At 37.2% G+C, this 17,301-nt stretch overlaps 1 protein-coding gene across 18 annotated transcripts in view; it reads right to left on the reverse strand.

The window, feature by feature from the left end:
- The window catches only part of GPHN (gephyrin), a 268,081-nt gene that overhangs the window by 24,693 nt on the left and 226,087 nt on the right, over positions 1-17,301 (reverse strand). For all 18 annotated transcript variants that reach the window (XM_059473606.1, XM_059473604.1, XM_059473602.1 and 15 more), the window contains 6 exons: positions 16,495-16,587; positions 13,475-13,530; positions 8,414-8,533; positions 5,961-6,019; positions 5,598-5,751; positions 3,637-3,758 (listed from right to left, as the gene is read on the reverse strand). In XM_059473606.1, the coding sequence (XP_059329589.1) occupies positions 3,637-3,758; positions 5,598-5,751; positions 5,961-6,019; positions 8,414-8,533; positions 13,475-13,530; positions 16,495-16,587 (604 nt within the window). The remainder of the gene's footprint in view (positions 1-3,636; positions 3,759-5,597; positions 5,752-5,960; positions 6,020-8,413; positions 8,534-13,474; positions 13,531-16,494; positions 16,588-17,301) is intronic.

Genomic DNA, 17,301 nt, shown 5'->3' on the forward strand with positions numbered 1-17,301 from the left:
CCTGAGCCATTACAGCAACTGTAATACTCAACTGTGCTCCCTATTATCTTCTGTCTCCCACTCCATTAGTGCTTATGGTGCACAGAAAGTGATACTCCCAGTAAAATGAAGCAAAATTTACCCCATGAAATTTGTTTTGAAAAAAGGAAAAAGGAAAACAAGCATCTAAATCTAAAGTATGGGAAGGAAGAAATATATACCATGATACAGTAAAAAAAAAAAAAAGTACAAGTTTTCAACTTTTCCTTCTGAAAAGTATGTTTGCCAGTATTTTTACTACACCAGTAGATATTGCAGGCATATAAAATCTTTTTGTTTTTCAAAGTCTGGATACATATTATACACACAAAATACACATATATATGAGCACACACAAACACACATAATCTATGGTTTAACTTCAGTAAACCATAAAACAGACAGTGAAGGCTTGTTCCTCTCTTCTACAAACATACTAACTCAAGTGTCAAAATTGGACCCTTTGTAACATCTTTCTCCTGCATTTGTTCAAGTGCCACAGTACTCCATCAAATCAGTCATGTTAGTGCAAAAATATGTTAGTCCACTGAAATATTTGTATGGGCAACACTCTGTTAGCTTTATTACGTAATGAAATAACACCATACTTCTTATCAAACTGATGTATACAATCAGATTTTCCTTTTGAGTGAAACAGAACTGCTGGTGCATTTTGCTGTAAAGAAAAGGATTGGGCATGTGAGTGTGGAAGAATGGCAGAAAACTTGCTAGGACTGAGTCCTGATATCTGGTGGAGAAGATTCTTAGCTAAGTCAACAGTGCTGAATTATTCTTTCAATAGTTACTGCAAAGTACACTCAGCTCATTTTTTCTATTCTATGAGCTAAAGTAACTACCTCTGCAGAAGCTGCTTTGTTAGCATGAAACAGAAAAAAGAAGAAAACCAAACATTTAAAAAGAACTGTTACTACCTTTGCCAAGGTAATGCTATCTCAAGACTCAGAGATCATTTTAGTAGCTAAGATTCAAAAGAATCCACCGCTCACATAACTGAAAGCAAAGCTGCAGGCACTTCCTTAGACTGATATATTGGTTTGCTGCCTGGTGTTCAGCTAGCATCTGACTAGTAAAAACAGGTCATAAAATACATTTGTAAAAAATATAGAAAAGCAAAAAGTTCTCTTGGCCCTTAAATCCCACTCACTGCAAGAAAGAAATTCCAAAGAAGAGCAATGAAGCTGTTGAAGGATCTGGGGCACACATCTGATGAGGAGTGTCTGAGGGACCTGGAATTGTTCGGCCTGGAGAAAAAGAGGTGCAGGGGAGACCTTATCACTCTCTACAGCCACCTGAAAGGAGGGTATAGCCTGGCGGGCATCAGTCTCTTCTCTCAAGAAACTTGTGATAGGATAAAAAGAAATGGCCTCAAGTTGCAGCATGGGAGATTTAGATTGGATATCAGGAAAAATTTCTTCTCTGAAAGGTCCTTCAAGCATTGTAACAGGCTGTCCAGGGAAGTGATGGAGTTTCTACCCCTGGAGGTGTTTAAAAGACACGTAGGTGTGGCGCCTGGGGACATGGTTTATTTGTGGACTTGGCAATGCTGGTTAGACTTCATGATCCTAAAGTCTTTTCCAACTTAAATGATTCTATGTTCTAAAGCTGTTTGCTGTTTATTACTGAGAGCTTTCAAAATTATTTATCTTCACAGACTCTCCATGCCTAGGAGGTCACAGAAACAATTCCTGAAGGCAATGGAGTGCATAGCTACAGTTTCACACAATGACCTTAAGTTAAACATTTTTAACCTTTTTAAACTTTTGATAGTGTTAACTTTACAGCAAAGTTGAGACAATAGCTATTTGATTAGGACAAAGCCATAAAGAACAAACAAGCTTTACACGCTTATTTTCCAGGGGAGACTACCAGGGAAAGCATCTTTTCCACTGGATAAAGCCATTGGTAACACAGGATGTAAGATGCATTGACAATAATGTTGGTAACATTAGCTGTTACTTTTGCTCCTGCAGCTGGTAAAAAGTTCCACCTACAGTATTTTGCTGAAGAAAACCCCTGACAATCCCTTTACACAGAGATGACTCCCAGGAGGTAAGAGACTTTTTGTGGCTGTTTTCTTTTTTCCTAGCTACACAAATCTAGAACCTGATCTCTGGATATCATAGTTTCATTTGAAAACTTTTCTACTTATGTTTACAGTTTAAAAATGTCCTTATAATATAGAAAGCTCCAGTGATCCAGGAGCAATTTAGCTATCTCATTTAGATACCACTCCTGGAAAGAAGAGCCTCATGAGTTTGTATGACACCACCACCTGAAACTGGAAGCATTCATGGGCAGGAGGGCTGGGTATCTCTTGCTGGTTGGAAATGCAGTGGTATTTGTGGTGTTTTGTTAGGTTAGAGAAGCAAAAAGGGATACCTGGATGCAGTGAGAGTATCCAGAAGGGTTTGCCTTCCCTAAGATCACAACTGTGATGTCACATTCCCTGTATGAGTACTTCAAACTCAACTGCATTTCCTGCAGCCACCATGCAAATTGGTTTAATTATTGCAAAACCATGCAGTGGCTGGCCCATTCATACACTTTCCGTCAACCTAATCATGTTTTGTATTGAATACTGCTTTAGGGAAGACTGGTTTGAAATTACCTGCTCTGTAATAGTAACCTGGTTGGATTCCTTTTAGTCCCTGACTGGGACCTTGTCATCTGCTTATCTGCTTTTCTTTTTTTTATTTTTTTATTTTTTTTTATTTTTACTTTTAATTACCCACTGGGATGACCTGAACAACTCCCTGTCAAACCAAGTCTGTCACTTGGTTTGATACCCCAACTGAAAAGCAAGAAAGACCTTTCAAAGCCTCCAGGTCTCAATACATTGAGGAAATACATTATGCTGAGAAACTCAAGCCATGGATAGCAGTCACTGCCCAGTCTTGGGAAGGACAGAAAGCTGAACACTTCAATCACTTATCCCAGAGCTCTCAAGAGATGTCACTTCACTACCACTGGGAAACAAGGAGCAATTACTATCAGATGAACAGAAAGACTGATCAGTAGGGTGCTACTCTGGGGCAATCAAAGTAAAGATCACTAAAGTTAAAAAAAAAAAATAAATTCTTTCACAAATTTCTGGAAATGATGGCCAATATGCAGCAGTGGGTCCTTCCTCAAAAGAGAATTACTCAGAATATGACAAAATTGTATAGTCTAAATCAATTTTGTCATGGAAAATAAACTCTGAGAGAAACTTTCCTTCTCCCTTTATTTGACCAGAAAAAAGTGTAGCTGCTGTAGAACTGTCTCCCCTTATGTGTTTTAAGTATACTGCTTGGAAGGATACTGCAACAAAAAATTCAATTTGCAACAGGAAATAGATCATCTGTTTCAACAAACAGAATGCAAAACAAATTAAACACCATTAAATACTATTTTTCAAAAGATTTGACCTAATATTAAAATAGACTTATTTCTTGCTATAATGAAAAGGATGAAATACTTTCTCCAAGATGTGCCTTGTCACAACACTGTGACATTTGTAATGAGTGACATTTTCTCTGGTATTTCTTTTTCCCATGGATGCCATAAAGTGCATCACATGAATATGAAGTGACATCTTTACTAACATGTGGTACTTACTTATCACCCACAATTCCCAGGTTGATTGTTGGATAGCCGTGCTCTTGGATTGTAGCTAGCAGAGTTGAACGGTTACTGTCCCGAATCTTGCCTGGCAAGAGGTCATCCTCAGGATTCAGCAGCTATAAAACCAGAAACACTCAGTCAGTCTCCTTGGAACACTCTGCTTTACACAAGTCAAGTGAGAATTATTTCTTCAGGTTGGACAGGATATTTTTAGACACATATCATGAAACATATGTACAAAGTGATTTAGTGAATTTTAATTAATAAGATATGTAATGCGCTTGTTTAGTCCAATCCTCTATTGTTTAGTTTGTTTCTACTGGTTCGTGTCTGCAAAACATTCTTACTCCTTATGAGCACATGGCTTCTAATCTCAGACATTAGCAATCAAACAAAAAACTTTCAAGTTTTCACGTTATTCTTCCTCTTTAATTGATTCTAAGGGAACCTCATTGATGTTGTTAACCAGATTTAAAGGCATTAATGAACATTTTGAATTTCCTTGTCTGCTCACCAAAAAAGATATCTTAAATACAACATTCTGCATTGGATTAATGAACAGAAGCCTTATGCTTAGTTCTTATATCAATTACTGTTTTGGATGAAGAACTTTCTCTTAAGATAATCTATCGCGGCAATTACCTCACATGTGTTATGTATTTTGGAAGCTAAACTACAAAACATACATATATAAATGTATGTTTTATATATATTAGAAATTCTAATGTAGGACACAAAAGCACAATACAATATTGACAAGAGGTAAATAATGCTACTACTAATAAGAATGTATCTGTCAAAGTCACAGCATTAGGTAATAAGGTAAGAATAATGAGAAGTGGAGCATGGGTAAATTTTATGCTTTGGCTTGCAGCTCTGTTTCTGTGAAGATTGTCATAGGATGTTAAAGAACGTTTTAGCATTTTACAAAAGAGAATGTCTACATCAGTAAAGGACCCTTTAATGACATGCAAGAATCTTCAATCATATGGAAGTTACCAGTCAGAAAATCACCACCTGTAATCCTTGTAGCTCTATGGATTTATTCCTCAGTTAGTGGTTTGGTTCCTGCATGCCACACCCTGTTTATGTTATGAAATCTGGCAATAATCTGTACCCCAGACGACAAAATTCAACCTATGAAAAGTTTTCAAAGTCTTTCAAAATTGAATGTATCCAAGCTGCATGAGAATACAGCTACTGAGTTAATATTTGAGGCTGGATTTCAAAAAGTTTGTCTTAAAGGACAGTGAAAACTTCATGCTGTTTTAACACACATATTTCAACCCACATGTTCTTTAGATTTTGCTCTTCCTATTCTTTCTCTGTCCTGTTGCTGGAAGAAGTGAGAGGGCACAGTTGCTGGCCTGGGTCAACACACAACATATGTAAAGTTAGTAAATTAAGTTAATCTTAAACCTGATTTTTCTGATGTAGTTAAAACAATTATAAAGCTGGTCTGCAATTCTACCAACAGGAAAGTGTCTGGATTTCAACATGTGCTACTATAAGAAAGAATATTGAGGCACAATACTGCAACAAGGCATTTGGTAGAACTATTGAGTTTTTCAAGTCAGCTTGTCTGCCATTTGTGTTACAGACATAGAGGACGTTGCTTAAAATAAATTACTCTTCAGTAATGACTGGCCACATGAATTACAACCCCAACTACCCCACAGGTTCTCCCTTGCTGGCAGCAGGAAAACAGCTGGCACATGGTTGGATACATTACCAAAATTTTGGCAAAGAGAGTGTGAGACCTGTGAGAAAGCCCCTAAGGGAGAAAACACAAGCAGATTATTATGGGTTGATGCCTCACAGAAATAGCTCATGTCAGCATGAGTTGCTGTCAAAAGTGAGTCTGCTTGGGAGTAGGGTGGAAGCCACTAATCCAAAACATTGCCTCAAAAAAAAGACAGTATTTCAGACTATAATTCTAAACAAATTTTTCTTACCTCATTCCCTGTTGACATGACTGCAACCACTGGAAACTTGTTAACTTCTACTTCAGTTACTCCAACAGTTGCTAAGAGACCAATCTCAGATGGACCCATGTGGGTTCCTTTAGCCAGCACACATTCACCTCTTTTAATGTCATGTCCTATGGGTCTGAAAATCAGGACAGAAAAACAACATGAAAGAAAAATAGGATGAGAACCAAAGTACCTTTCCTTCATTGGTCCTGCTGCAGGTCTGGAGCATCCACGGACTCTCCTTAGTCTGACTGTCAAAATGTCAGTACCACTCATGATTAAAAAATTACTTTGAAATTCATCAGCCCTTCAATTCCTAACAGAAATATTTTAATAAATACAGACCTGATATCTTGGCCTGGCCGAGCTTGCACCAGGATTCGAACTTCTAGTTCTTCAGTGCCCTACAAACACAAGGACATCACATATGGTCAGCTGACCTATTCAAAGAAGATTAATGTTAAATTTCTCAGAAGTCTACACAGCACTCATTACACTGAAACATTGTGGCTTAAGAATCACATCATTCTCCTGATTTGTTTGTAAAGGTTGTAAGACAATGTGTGCTAAAACTGAAAAACATTTTAAGAAATGCTCTTTATGATGAGCTCACTAGGGGAGGACCAGCACTGAATATGTAGTTTTAGCTTCCCTTTTTTTTTTTTAATGATACCTGTGTTTATATAGCTTTCCTGTTTACCTCTTGATCTGGTATACTGAGTGGATTCTTTCTACTCCTCCCAGCCAACTTGATCTGGTCAAACCATTTCAAAGATGGCACTTGAAACAGACCATTAGTCTGGCAGACATTACATTAGCAGAAAGGTGGAAAGAAGCTGTGTGCTGCAGCTGTTTCAGGATTCTCACAAACATTCCTGTAGTGGATACTCCTACTTGAGAGCCTTGTATGAATCAGAAAGGGCTCAATCATCTTGTTTGTTTACTGTGAACAAGAGACAGTGGTCTGAAGAGTCTGATGCATTTCCTTACTCAGAATGTCAATAGTTTGGTGATTCATTCAATGCCAATAAATGGTACATGACCTCTATCATTAATATTTAAATTTAAGCCCTGCAAATGGGTTGATGACATATACACTCAGTTTTGAGATAGTGCCAGCCTGTCAGTAACACTAAATCTAAACTTAGACTAGAAAAAATTCTGGTTTTCCATTATGATGTAGTGCTTATATTTGCAATGTGGTAGTCCTCTCAAGATGAGGCGGGCAATGGACACAAAAAACTTGCTCAGTAAGGCTAATGGAATTGATTAAAAAGCAGTGAAGGCAATGGTGTATTTTGCAGGAAGATATAATCTATACATATACATCTGTAACCTCAAAGCAGGATTGATAATTTCAATAATTTCCCTGCTAGGAATAAGGACATCCTCCACAGCTTGATGAGTTCATTAGATGTAAAAATCTATGCATTTAATAAGATTAATAAGGCATGAGAAAGGATCCTGAGAGTGAGTTTCAGTTTTTGCAGACTTTATCAGTTTTGAATACTAGAATTCATCTGCTTACACCCCAGCTGCAATTACAATGCTGACACTGAGCTGTGGTGAAGGAATAGCTTGTCAGAACAGCAGCAGTAGAGCAAAGGCTGATCTGAGCACAGAACCACACACATAGTTCATTCCAAAGCTGAACTTGGAAGTTGTGACAATAAGAGACACATCTTCTCGCCTTGAAGTCTCTCAGATGACAGCAAACATGAGGATAGTGCCTTGAAATCACAGCTGGGATTCAGAAGCAAACACAGCAACACAAAGGAAGTCTAAGATGGACTCTTTGGAATAAGGTTGTCTACAGAGAGCTCCTCTGCTTCATAAAAAGCACATTTCATATGTTGAGACAATGGTGCATACAGAATTAGTACTACAGTATTCATATTCTTTCTGTGTTTTTTTCTGTGTTTTCTTTCTGTGTTCTTATTTGCAGCATCTGTAATGTAGTCCACTAATATGATGTAAAGGTAGGCTGGAAAATCTGTTCAAAAACAGGTTTGTGCCTACATTCTGGAGGAATATGCACCTTATCCATTTATTGGTTTTCAGAGGTCTTAAATTCAGTAATGTTCTCATTTTAAAGGAGCACAAATGTCTTAAAAAAATCTTAGTTGTAGTTTAAAAAAACATTTACTTCCCCTGTTTCATAACAAAACCTCTTTTCCTAAACAGATTCACTGGAAGGCATTTGTATAAGAAGTATTCTCCAAAATCCACCAAATTCTCCTTTGCTGAAACAAGACCAACTCTGATAATACAGAACTGTCCTCATAGCACAGTTTAAAGCAATCCAAGTCCTCCTATGGATTTTGCAGCACTTAAAACCGAAGTGCAGAAAATCATATTCAGCTTTAATTACATCAGCAGTAATTCACTGTATTATTCTGAGATCATAATGTAATTTTAAAAAAAATTCCCCTTCTTATCTGGTGAGATTTCCACTAGCCTGTGTTTTAAAATGTAATTACAGTAGGCAATTGAATTGGACTGTGGGCATGAATTTCCAAGAGGCATTTGCCTTTCACTCAAATCATGCTCCCAAACATTTTAGAGTGAGCACTCAACAATTTTGATGAAAAATCAGTCAGAACAGGAAGGTCTGTGGTACTGTTATCACAGCCTGAAAAAGTGAGAATTGCCACTAGGAACTGATACAAAATCCCTCAAACTTCCCAGATTACTGAAGCGCTTTACTGTATGATTGACTTTCATATTTACAGGATTGTATCATGTGCCATTTGCTGCCGCACACAAAAGAAAAATGAGTTTTTTAACTTGTGACTCACATCATCTGATTCCCTGATGAGCTCTGTATCTTCCACCTGCACCACTGCATCAGCACCACATGGAATTGGAGCACCAGTTGTAACTCGCATTACCTGACCAGGCATCACCGTCTGTGTTGGCTGAAAAACAAAAAACCAGAAATTAATCTCTTTTTGGATAAAAAAAAAATTCAAGCCACTGGAACTTTATGCAAGTAAACTATCTGAAAGACCTGAATTCTTATTTGCTGCATGACTCTTGATATATTGTGGGCAATATCAACAGGTACAATAAACTCCAATTCATACCTGGCTTTATTTATATGGCCACATATTAGGTGCTTCAGGTTTTTCTCCTTATAATTCTATCACATGAACAACTTTCAGAAGAAGGAATATACTAATACTCAGAAAAATATTTGGCACAGAAAAATAACTGGCTTAAAAATTTAACTGTTAGATGGAAACTTCCATGAACAAAAATCTAGCAGGTCTCAGTACATAAATATTTTTGCAGAGCACTCTGGCTGCCAGGGCTGAAATTGCTTTGGTTGGATTTTTGTTCTGTTTTACCAGCACACTATTTATGAAAAGCCAATGTATAATAGTAATGTAACCAACTGCTTAATTTTTAGGCACATTTCTTAACACTGAGACAGCTCAATACTAGTTCACAGACAATATCTATGGAGGGTCAATTTAGAATTGCCTAAAAGTGATAATATTTTACAATTCTATAAAGTTACAGAGCATTAAAAAGTTTCAGCGGAAGCAGTACAAAGAATAGAAGAATATCAGAACAACATGATAAAATAAATTATATGGTTTTAATAACACTTCTCACCAGGCAGACTATTTTAATAAACATTTGTCAAAACCAAGGTAAAACTGTAATTTGGCCATAACTACTTAAGAAATAAATAACGAAAAAAATTTTCTAAAAAATGAAACTAAAAGAAGCTGATATGATGACTGAGATTTCATTGCTGGCTCCTCCCAGCACAGCAGGAAGCCTGGCCTATCTAGGTTTCAGTGTTATAAGTGAACATGTGCTACACAGAGATCTATGCAGCTGTGAGCAGAGTAAATATTCTGTACGTGTCACACGTACAACTCATGTGCACATTGACTCTAAACTCCATATGCAGCGCCGGAATTCATCCAGGACTTCTCAAACTGTAATTAGCACGCATTTGGCAGCAGCCCCCAGGCTGCAGGCAGTACCTGCCAGGAGTGCTACCTGCTCCTGCCCAGCAGGAATTTACTCCATGACTTCTGCCAGGGGCTGACAGACACAACCAAACTCTAGACCAGTGGTCAGCACTTCAGCTGCATAAAGCTCTTTGCCTTGCCCATTCTTCTACTCCACTTCAGCACTGTCATAACCTCTGAAAGGTGAGTTTTACTTTTAAATGTGTGCATTTCACACATTTGGGACAGAAGCCATAGGAAAAGGGTGGTTTTTATCGGCCTTACCACAGCATCACAGCGACCTTTGTATTCCAAGAAATAAGTGAGCCTAGAACTGACTGAATCTTAACCCTTCTTTGCAGGTAATGGAAATCTAATATCCTTGGAGAAGAAAAAAAATAAACCCCCACTTGCCATATGTCACAGTTAATGTATTTTTAGGGGAAGACTCATGCTATCATGTAAGTATCTAAACCACATGACATTAAAAAAAAACTTTTAAGAAAATGGCATTTATTCCTCACCCCAGACTATGCAAGGAATTGTGGATGGATAGCTGAAACACTGCCATTTGTACTAAAGCTGCTTAAAAGGGAAAATAATGCTATCTAGTGTGTAATTTTGATTTTTATGAAAAGAAATGTTACGAAAGGCAAAGCTTACCCCTTGGATTATGTATTTTGCATACCATTGTATCTTTTTCAAAGACAATTATTGTTCAAAACAATATTACCTATTTTTAATGTATCTTTTAATCTAAACATACATTACAAATAGGTAATATGGTTTTGAACTTACTAAGTATTGCCGGCTTAAATTTCAGAGGAATATATTGCATAAAAAAATTCTGCCTATTAAAATGCATCACAAAGAATACAAAATGTCTACTACTGCCACAAATCACAGCCTATGGTGATAAAATGTGCTGTAACTAACCAAATTTTTGGAGTTTATTGTTAGATGAGTTAATTTTTGAGATGCAATGATGCGATACATTTAAACAAATTCATGATACAATTGCTTTTAGAACTGGTCATGTTGCTCATAAATTTAATTTCATTTTTGTCTGCTGAGAATTTGATCAGATTAACTTTATGAACAAAAGTCAACCATTAGATTTATTTGTGAATCTCCAGGGCTGTGTTCCTCTATGATAGAGTTTTTGGAGATAAAGAAATGATTGCTTCTCAGAAAACATATTAATGTGCAAAAATTTCACAGAAGCTCTTCTAAAGGCCTTTGGGATCTCACTTTTACCTGCAATGGGGCAATGCTGGTTTCTGTTCTTTGCCTTCATTACTGATAACCTACTCAATTTTAGTCACTGAATAAAACCCAGAAATAATTTACTAAGCACAACCCCTATCTCAGCCAATTTCTCCTGAACATGATTACACCTCTCCTGTGCCATTTAGAATGATCCATGCTCCTTTCTGTAAAAAGGCACAAGTTAATGGAATAGTGGAAAATGCCTGCTTTTCATTCTAACATTGTAGCTGGTTAGTTCTAGTGCCTCTCACAAACACCTTTAGGAAGTCTTGCAGGAAATGCTATGGTCTATATGAGTCTGCAGAAGGAAAACTATTTTTCCTATGCTGAGTGTTCTACACACAGGCCATTGTGGATGGCTCGTGCCCAGTAATCTCAAGTGTGCCCTAACCTTCCCAAAGAGGGTGAAGCCTGAAAGCTTTCCCTGATATACAAAAAAAGGGTTAACATAAACATGACCATCTGTAAATGGATTTCAGAAAAAGTACAAATTAAAAATTGATACAGAAATGTCCAACTTGGCATTCCTGCAATATATGGCCTTCCTGCAATTCTCAGTCCCATCTTCTTCCTTGCTACTAGCATTTATGTAACCTTTTTCCCTACAGGAGGAGCCAAATCTAAATCTATTTTGAACTCCCTGCTGTGAATCATTCTGTTAATTGGTCTGTAACATGAAAAGCAGAATGTTGCTGCTGAGAGTGACTGAAGGGTGAAATGAGACTGAGGAGCCTTCCAAGGCTATAAATAATTTCTTGGGAAAGAGATGAACCTGAAGATGTGTTTGCTCCAGAAAAAAAAACTTTGACCAATTATTCTGAGGTCAACAGCCTTGTTTTTCTTACTTGCCACTGGTATTTTCAGAAATAGCCTCTCTCTGCATGCCTGCTTCCCACCCAATTTTTGCTCCTTGCCAGAGAGTCTTCCTATTCCCCGTAATCTGGGAGGACAGACTGTCCCTGTAGAGACATTAGTGAGCTCTTGAACTTTGTTGGAGGGAAGCAGCTTCCATTTGCCCTTTTATCTTTTGTACAAACCTGCTGAAGTGATTAGGACACTGAAACACTTCAGACCTCTAATGGGAAGTAGTCGCCATTAGAGACAACTTCAGCAGTACTGCTTTTAAGCAACACTGTGCTGTGATATTTAACTAGCAAAATGATAATATTGATGAGAGGGGAATAGTGATAGGAGTGAAAATTCAGCAAGCTGCTCTGCTGGTTCTTGCTATTTTATAGTGATTATAAAAAGGGTTGTAAAAATAGTTGCCTCTGAATCTTTTGGATTCTGGACCAATGCTTGAAAATGCAGTCAGGAGGGCTAAAAATATAAGGCAGGTTAAAAAAACTGCTGAATTAACTTGCCTTTGTTTTTTTAGAATTGAAAGTAATTTAACATATATTTGCAATTGATCCATTAATCTAAGTTCACATGAATATCACTACTGAGAAGATGTCTATTATACCAAAGTATAGTTCATGATGATGGATGGGACCTAAAGCAAAAATAATTTTTACAGCTCTTCCTGACATGATTAGCCAAATTAAATGTCTATTACACATTTAGAGACAGTTCAAGTACATTAAAAAAAAATTAAATCATCCTGCAACTGGTAATACTTCTAAAACCTGATACAACTTTTGAAATATGTTGATTTTACTTGGATTTTTTTGTTTAGCAGTCAAAATGGACATACTATAAAATCCTAATTAAAATTGATTAATTCCTTGTTTTGCCTGTTCCTTATCCCTTTTTCCATCATTTCACATACAAAAAATACACAGAATTATAAATCAGGACTTGAAACAGCTGGAGAAACATTTTGGACTAACTCATGTTTTCCTGAACACAGTTACCAGGCATGATTAAATGGACAGAGTAAGAGTAGTTGAACATAACTTTTTTTCCCATTTCCCCAGTATGAGTAAAGAAATTTAATGAAATATGCTCTTGAATTTGAGAACAAATCACGAAATGTGTCTATTAATGAATATTTATAGAGCACAGCAGGTCACAAACATGTCATGCCTCAACTTGCTTTTAAAATCAATCCATGTATCAGCTAAGTTGCACAAACACTCTTCTCACAAACCAGCCTCAAACCAGGCTGCTGCCAGGCTCCCTCAAGATTGTTCTGATCGTTACCTATCTGCAAAAGCTTAATAAAAAATTTATACTCTTCATTTTGCAGCTATCAGTGTGAAAAATGGAAGCATCTTATGAAAACTGTTATTGGGCTGACATCCTTAAAAAAATCTGTCAGCAAGAGGGGGTTAAATCACTCTTTTCTCTGCTTATGAATTGTTGTGCCACTAGAAATCTCATGTCCTCAAACATTGGACCAGGGCAGAACGTTACTGTATGCATTCCTATCAGACATGTCAGCACAATGCTCTGAAGTATTTTGGGATATCCTTGTTAGCTCCTTATGTAACTGTACTACCTCACTTTCTGAAATCATGTCCCAAGGCACATAGCAGGAGGGTCAGTACAGCTGTGTCCTACTTCACACCACATCCAAGACTGTTGAATTTTGGAGCACTAGCAAGGCTTGTAAAAATACAAAACAAAATCTTACAGAAGAAAAATACATTAAAAAAAGAGAAAAGAAATTGTGCTCACCTGCTCACCAGCCTGGGATTCTCCTATGATGAATCGATCTCCTGGGCCATCAGCAGCTGTTAAGAGGGACAACATAAATGGTAAACACTGAACCAAAACAGAAGGTGGCATTATAAATAAAGAACAGGAGAAGAGCAAAGATGATATAATGTTCAGTTCTTCAGTGACTTCAGTTCTTCATGACTAAGGTTATAGAAGTTCTGTAAGGATTTTACATTTTAGGTCCATTTGAGGCGTGTTTATTCTTTTGAAAAACACTGGTTCAAGAAAACAGAGTATTTTTAACTGAAAATTTCTGGGCAATATGAGGTCATGTAAAGGAAGACTAGGAAGAATTACATTAAAAACAAAGATTTAAGGATGTTCATGACACTATTGCAATACTGACAATTAGAGTCTGAGATCACTGATTTAACAAGTATTCAGGACTTCGAATTTATCAAATCTGCATTTTTACGGGGACAAGGAAGGCACAATTACTAATGACATTTAAACTCCTGCCTGCCTCAAAGGTCTTTCAGCAAGTTGCATTAGTGGTATGATAGGCTTTACCATGGTGTAAAGCATGTGTGAAGCACAAGCAGCTCTGCCTTTCCAAGCACAGCAGAGTGCTCAAGCAAACTAAGCTGGAAAGATAGCATTTAAATCTGCATTATTACTAATTTTAAATCTGTAGCTGTAAAAAATTGATTTCCTAGAGATGAAGTGTAACCAGTGACAACCTTTATCTTAAAAACTTTGGTTTAACTTCAGGAGCTCTGAATGTACACCTAGGTAACCTTGTATCAAGAAGAACTACTTTAAGGAAGGATGTCCATTCAGTCTATGATTTATCACATTTGTACTCCAGCACTGGCTGCAGCTTTGCAGATCATTATCTATGGTACTTACCCATGTTTGAAGACTAATAATTAACTTAGCTTAAAAGCTTATCAAACAGACTAATCTAAGAGCTTTAGAGTGAACTCAAAAAGGACCCTTCAAGTAGATAGTCTTGAATAATGCATGTAATACTACTGAAAACAGTTGTTAGGCCTGCACTGAAAAAAAATGTGCTTGTATGATCCAGCAAAAGAAGAGAAAGAAATCCCTAATAGCTAAATTATTTTAAACCTGATAAAATGCTACTGAACTAGATTTTATTCCCCCACTAATAATAATACAGAGATAAAGTTTATAGATGATACACAACTGATATAAAGTGAGAAAAGGACAGGGATTTGGGCAGACGTTATGTCACTGAGAGCTAATCCTTATTTTTGTAAGAAGCATCCATTAATGTAGTCAGTGTTATCTCTGCCTAAAAGCTTTTTTTTCCCCCCCCATATCCAAAGATAACAGGTTCACAAGAATAATAAGAATAGAACAAAACAGTATAGAATAGAATAGAACTGCCCAATCAATTCAGGGCTAACCAAAATGTAAAGCAAATTATTAAGGGCACTGTCCAAATGCCTTTGACATAGAGATAGGCTTGGGGCACCAACCCACTCCCTAGGAAGTATGTTCCAGTGTCTGCCCACCCTCCTGGTAAAGCAATATTTCCTGGTGTCAGAGCTAAACCTTCCCTAGCACAGCTTTCAACCATTCGCACAATAATGTCACTGGACACCCTGTGCCCCTTCCCTCCACAGGGAGCTGCAGGGAGTCATGAGGTCACCTCTCAACATACTCTTCCTCAAACAAGACAAACCCAAAGTCCTCAGCTGCTCCTCATAGGACATTCCTTCCAGCACTTTCACCAGCTTTAGTGACATTATCTGGATGCATTCAAATATCTCAGTGTTACTCTGCTTGAATTCACCACCAAAACTGGGTTTTGTGTGTTGGTTCTGTCAGAAGTTGCTGGAAATGACTTTCATGATCACTCTGCTGATTCTGTGTGTTTACTGAGATTGTACTCGTGCTTTGCCTTACCCTGCAGCAATCAGGTTGCAAGACAGCTTTGCCTTGATCCCAAGGCCCTTGTCACTCAGCATTCTACTCAGAGCTCACTCTCTTAGCTTTTCTCAGTGTTACATTACCTGTATTTCTCTGGCTTCATATGCACTCCCTAGACCACATTACTAGTCATTTTGGTCTGCCTGTTTCTCTCACACACTCATCTTGTGGACCTGAAATTTTATTTTTATGTATGGGGAAGCTACTGGATTTCACCCGTTGCCTGGGTCTGCCGGCAGTCTATTTCATGGGCAGTTGCTGTCCATGGTTTCAACTGCCAGTAACAAAAAAGATATTTTAATGTCACTAGAAGAAAGTTGGCTATTGTGTACAAATTTCAACATGGTGTTATGATTTAACCACTACCACAATAAAGTCACTACTAGTAAAATGTTTGATTCTGTATATTTTAAATTTCCTTCATGGACATATGAGGTGAGCATTGTTATTCTTACTTTATGAAGGGAAAAACTGACACACAGAGAAGCAACTGGCTCAAAGTGATGTGGCACTTAGTGGCAAAGCAGAGTGTGAATTCAGATCTTCTGGGAAATTATATTTGCTGCTTGAAATGAATACAGTCATAAAGCTAATTTTATTTATATATGGCAGCTGCAGTATTTTTAAAGTAAGAACCTTTGCTTTTAAGGTGTCTCCATAAGAGAACATTATGGTAAGTTCTTCAAAAATTCTCTGATGTAATCAATATCTGTAACAGTTCAACAAAGTCAAATACATATAAAAAAATCCTCATTAAATCTATAACAGAGGAATAGAAGATGAATCCATAATTCAGAACCAGATGTTCTGTTATTGTCCAGAATTTTAAATGTTTCCAAGAAATGCACGAGCAACGGAGGTGCACATCTAGGAGCACACATGGGTGTACATTTTCTCTTGTACACCTGTATCCACTTAAAAGATCTGAACTCAGCTTTGTGGCCTTCCCTCAAGACAGTGCATTTTATATAACTGTGACCCCAGCAATGATCTGTATTAAATGTAAACCAAAATAACCTTTGCTGGATCCAAACCAGGTGAATTAACATTAACATACTACATGTCCAGAAAGTGTTTACCTCTGACAGCGTAACCATCTTTTACTGATGCTGGAAATGGTGGCAGATTATCTTTTGCATATACATCTTGAGCAAGGACTCGCCCCATTCCATCTAGAAAAAAGAGAAAAGACTCTGTGTGATTACAATGGGGGAAAGGGGGAAATGAAGTTAACAGCTGTGCCCTCCAATAGATGAAACGTATGTGTATGGGACAGAGAGATCTCTCAGGCTTTAGATTTTTGACCCAACATACAGGAAAAAAGACTAGAGTCTGAAAGTAATGACAAAGGATTTGTTTAAGTCTGTGCTCCTGGTTATGGTGAAATTGCTAACAGTAGATTTGAATGCCAAACCCAAAGGTGATAGTTCCGATTAAGGACCAGACAGAAAAAAAAAGTATTTGTTTCTTCAGGACTAGTTTTCCCCCTAAGATCTCTTGAATATATGCACTTTCTTTATTTTCCTTTATTTGAATTTTTATTAAATTAAAAAAAACAAACTTGTAAAATGACATTTCAAAAGTGAATCCTGTGCACAGAAGGTGAGAGGTGATGAATTGAGAACATTAACAATGAACCAGTTTTCATAAATTGACAAAGAAATTTGGCAATAGATTAGCTTCACCTAATTGCTGAGAGCATTTCTGCTTAATGGAGGGTGAGTGCACATAAGTGTCAGAATTATTTATATAAATTTACAGTGTTATAGTTCTAAATATTTTAATAGCTGTTTCAAACATACTCTTTCTCTTCACTTAGCAACTATGGCTGCTGAGCTGTAATTTGGCTCAGCCTTCCTGTAGAGACTGATATGAATTATTTCACC

This window comes from Ammospiza nelsoni, chromosome 6 (assembly GCF_027579445.1).
Source record: "Ammospiza nelsoni isolate bAmmNel1 chromosome 6, bAmmNel1.pri, whole genome shotgun sequence".
NCBI classification, from domain to species: domain Eukaryota; kingdom Metazoa; phylum Chordata; class Aves; order Passeriformes; family Passerellidae; genus Ammospiza; species Ammospiza nelsoni.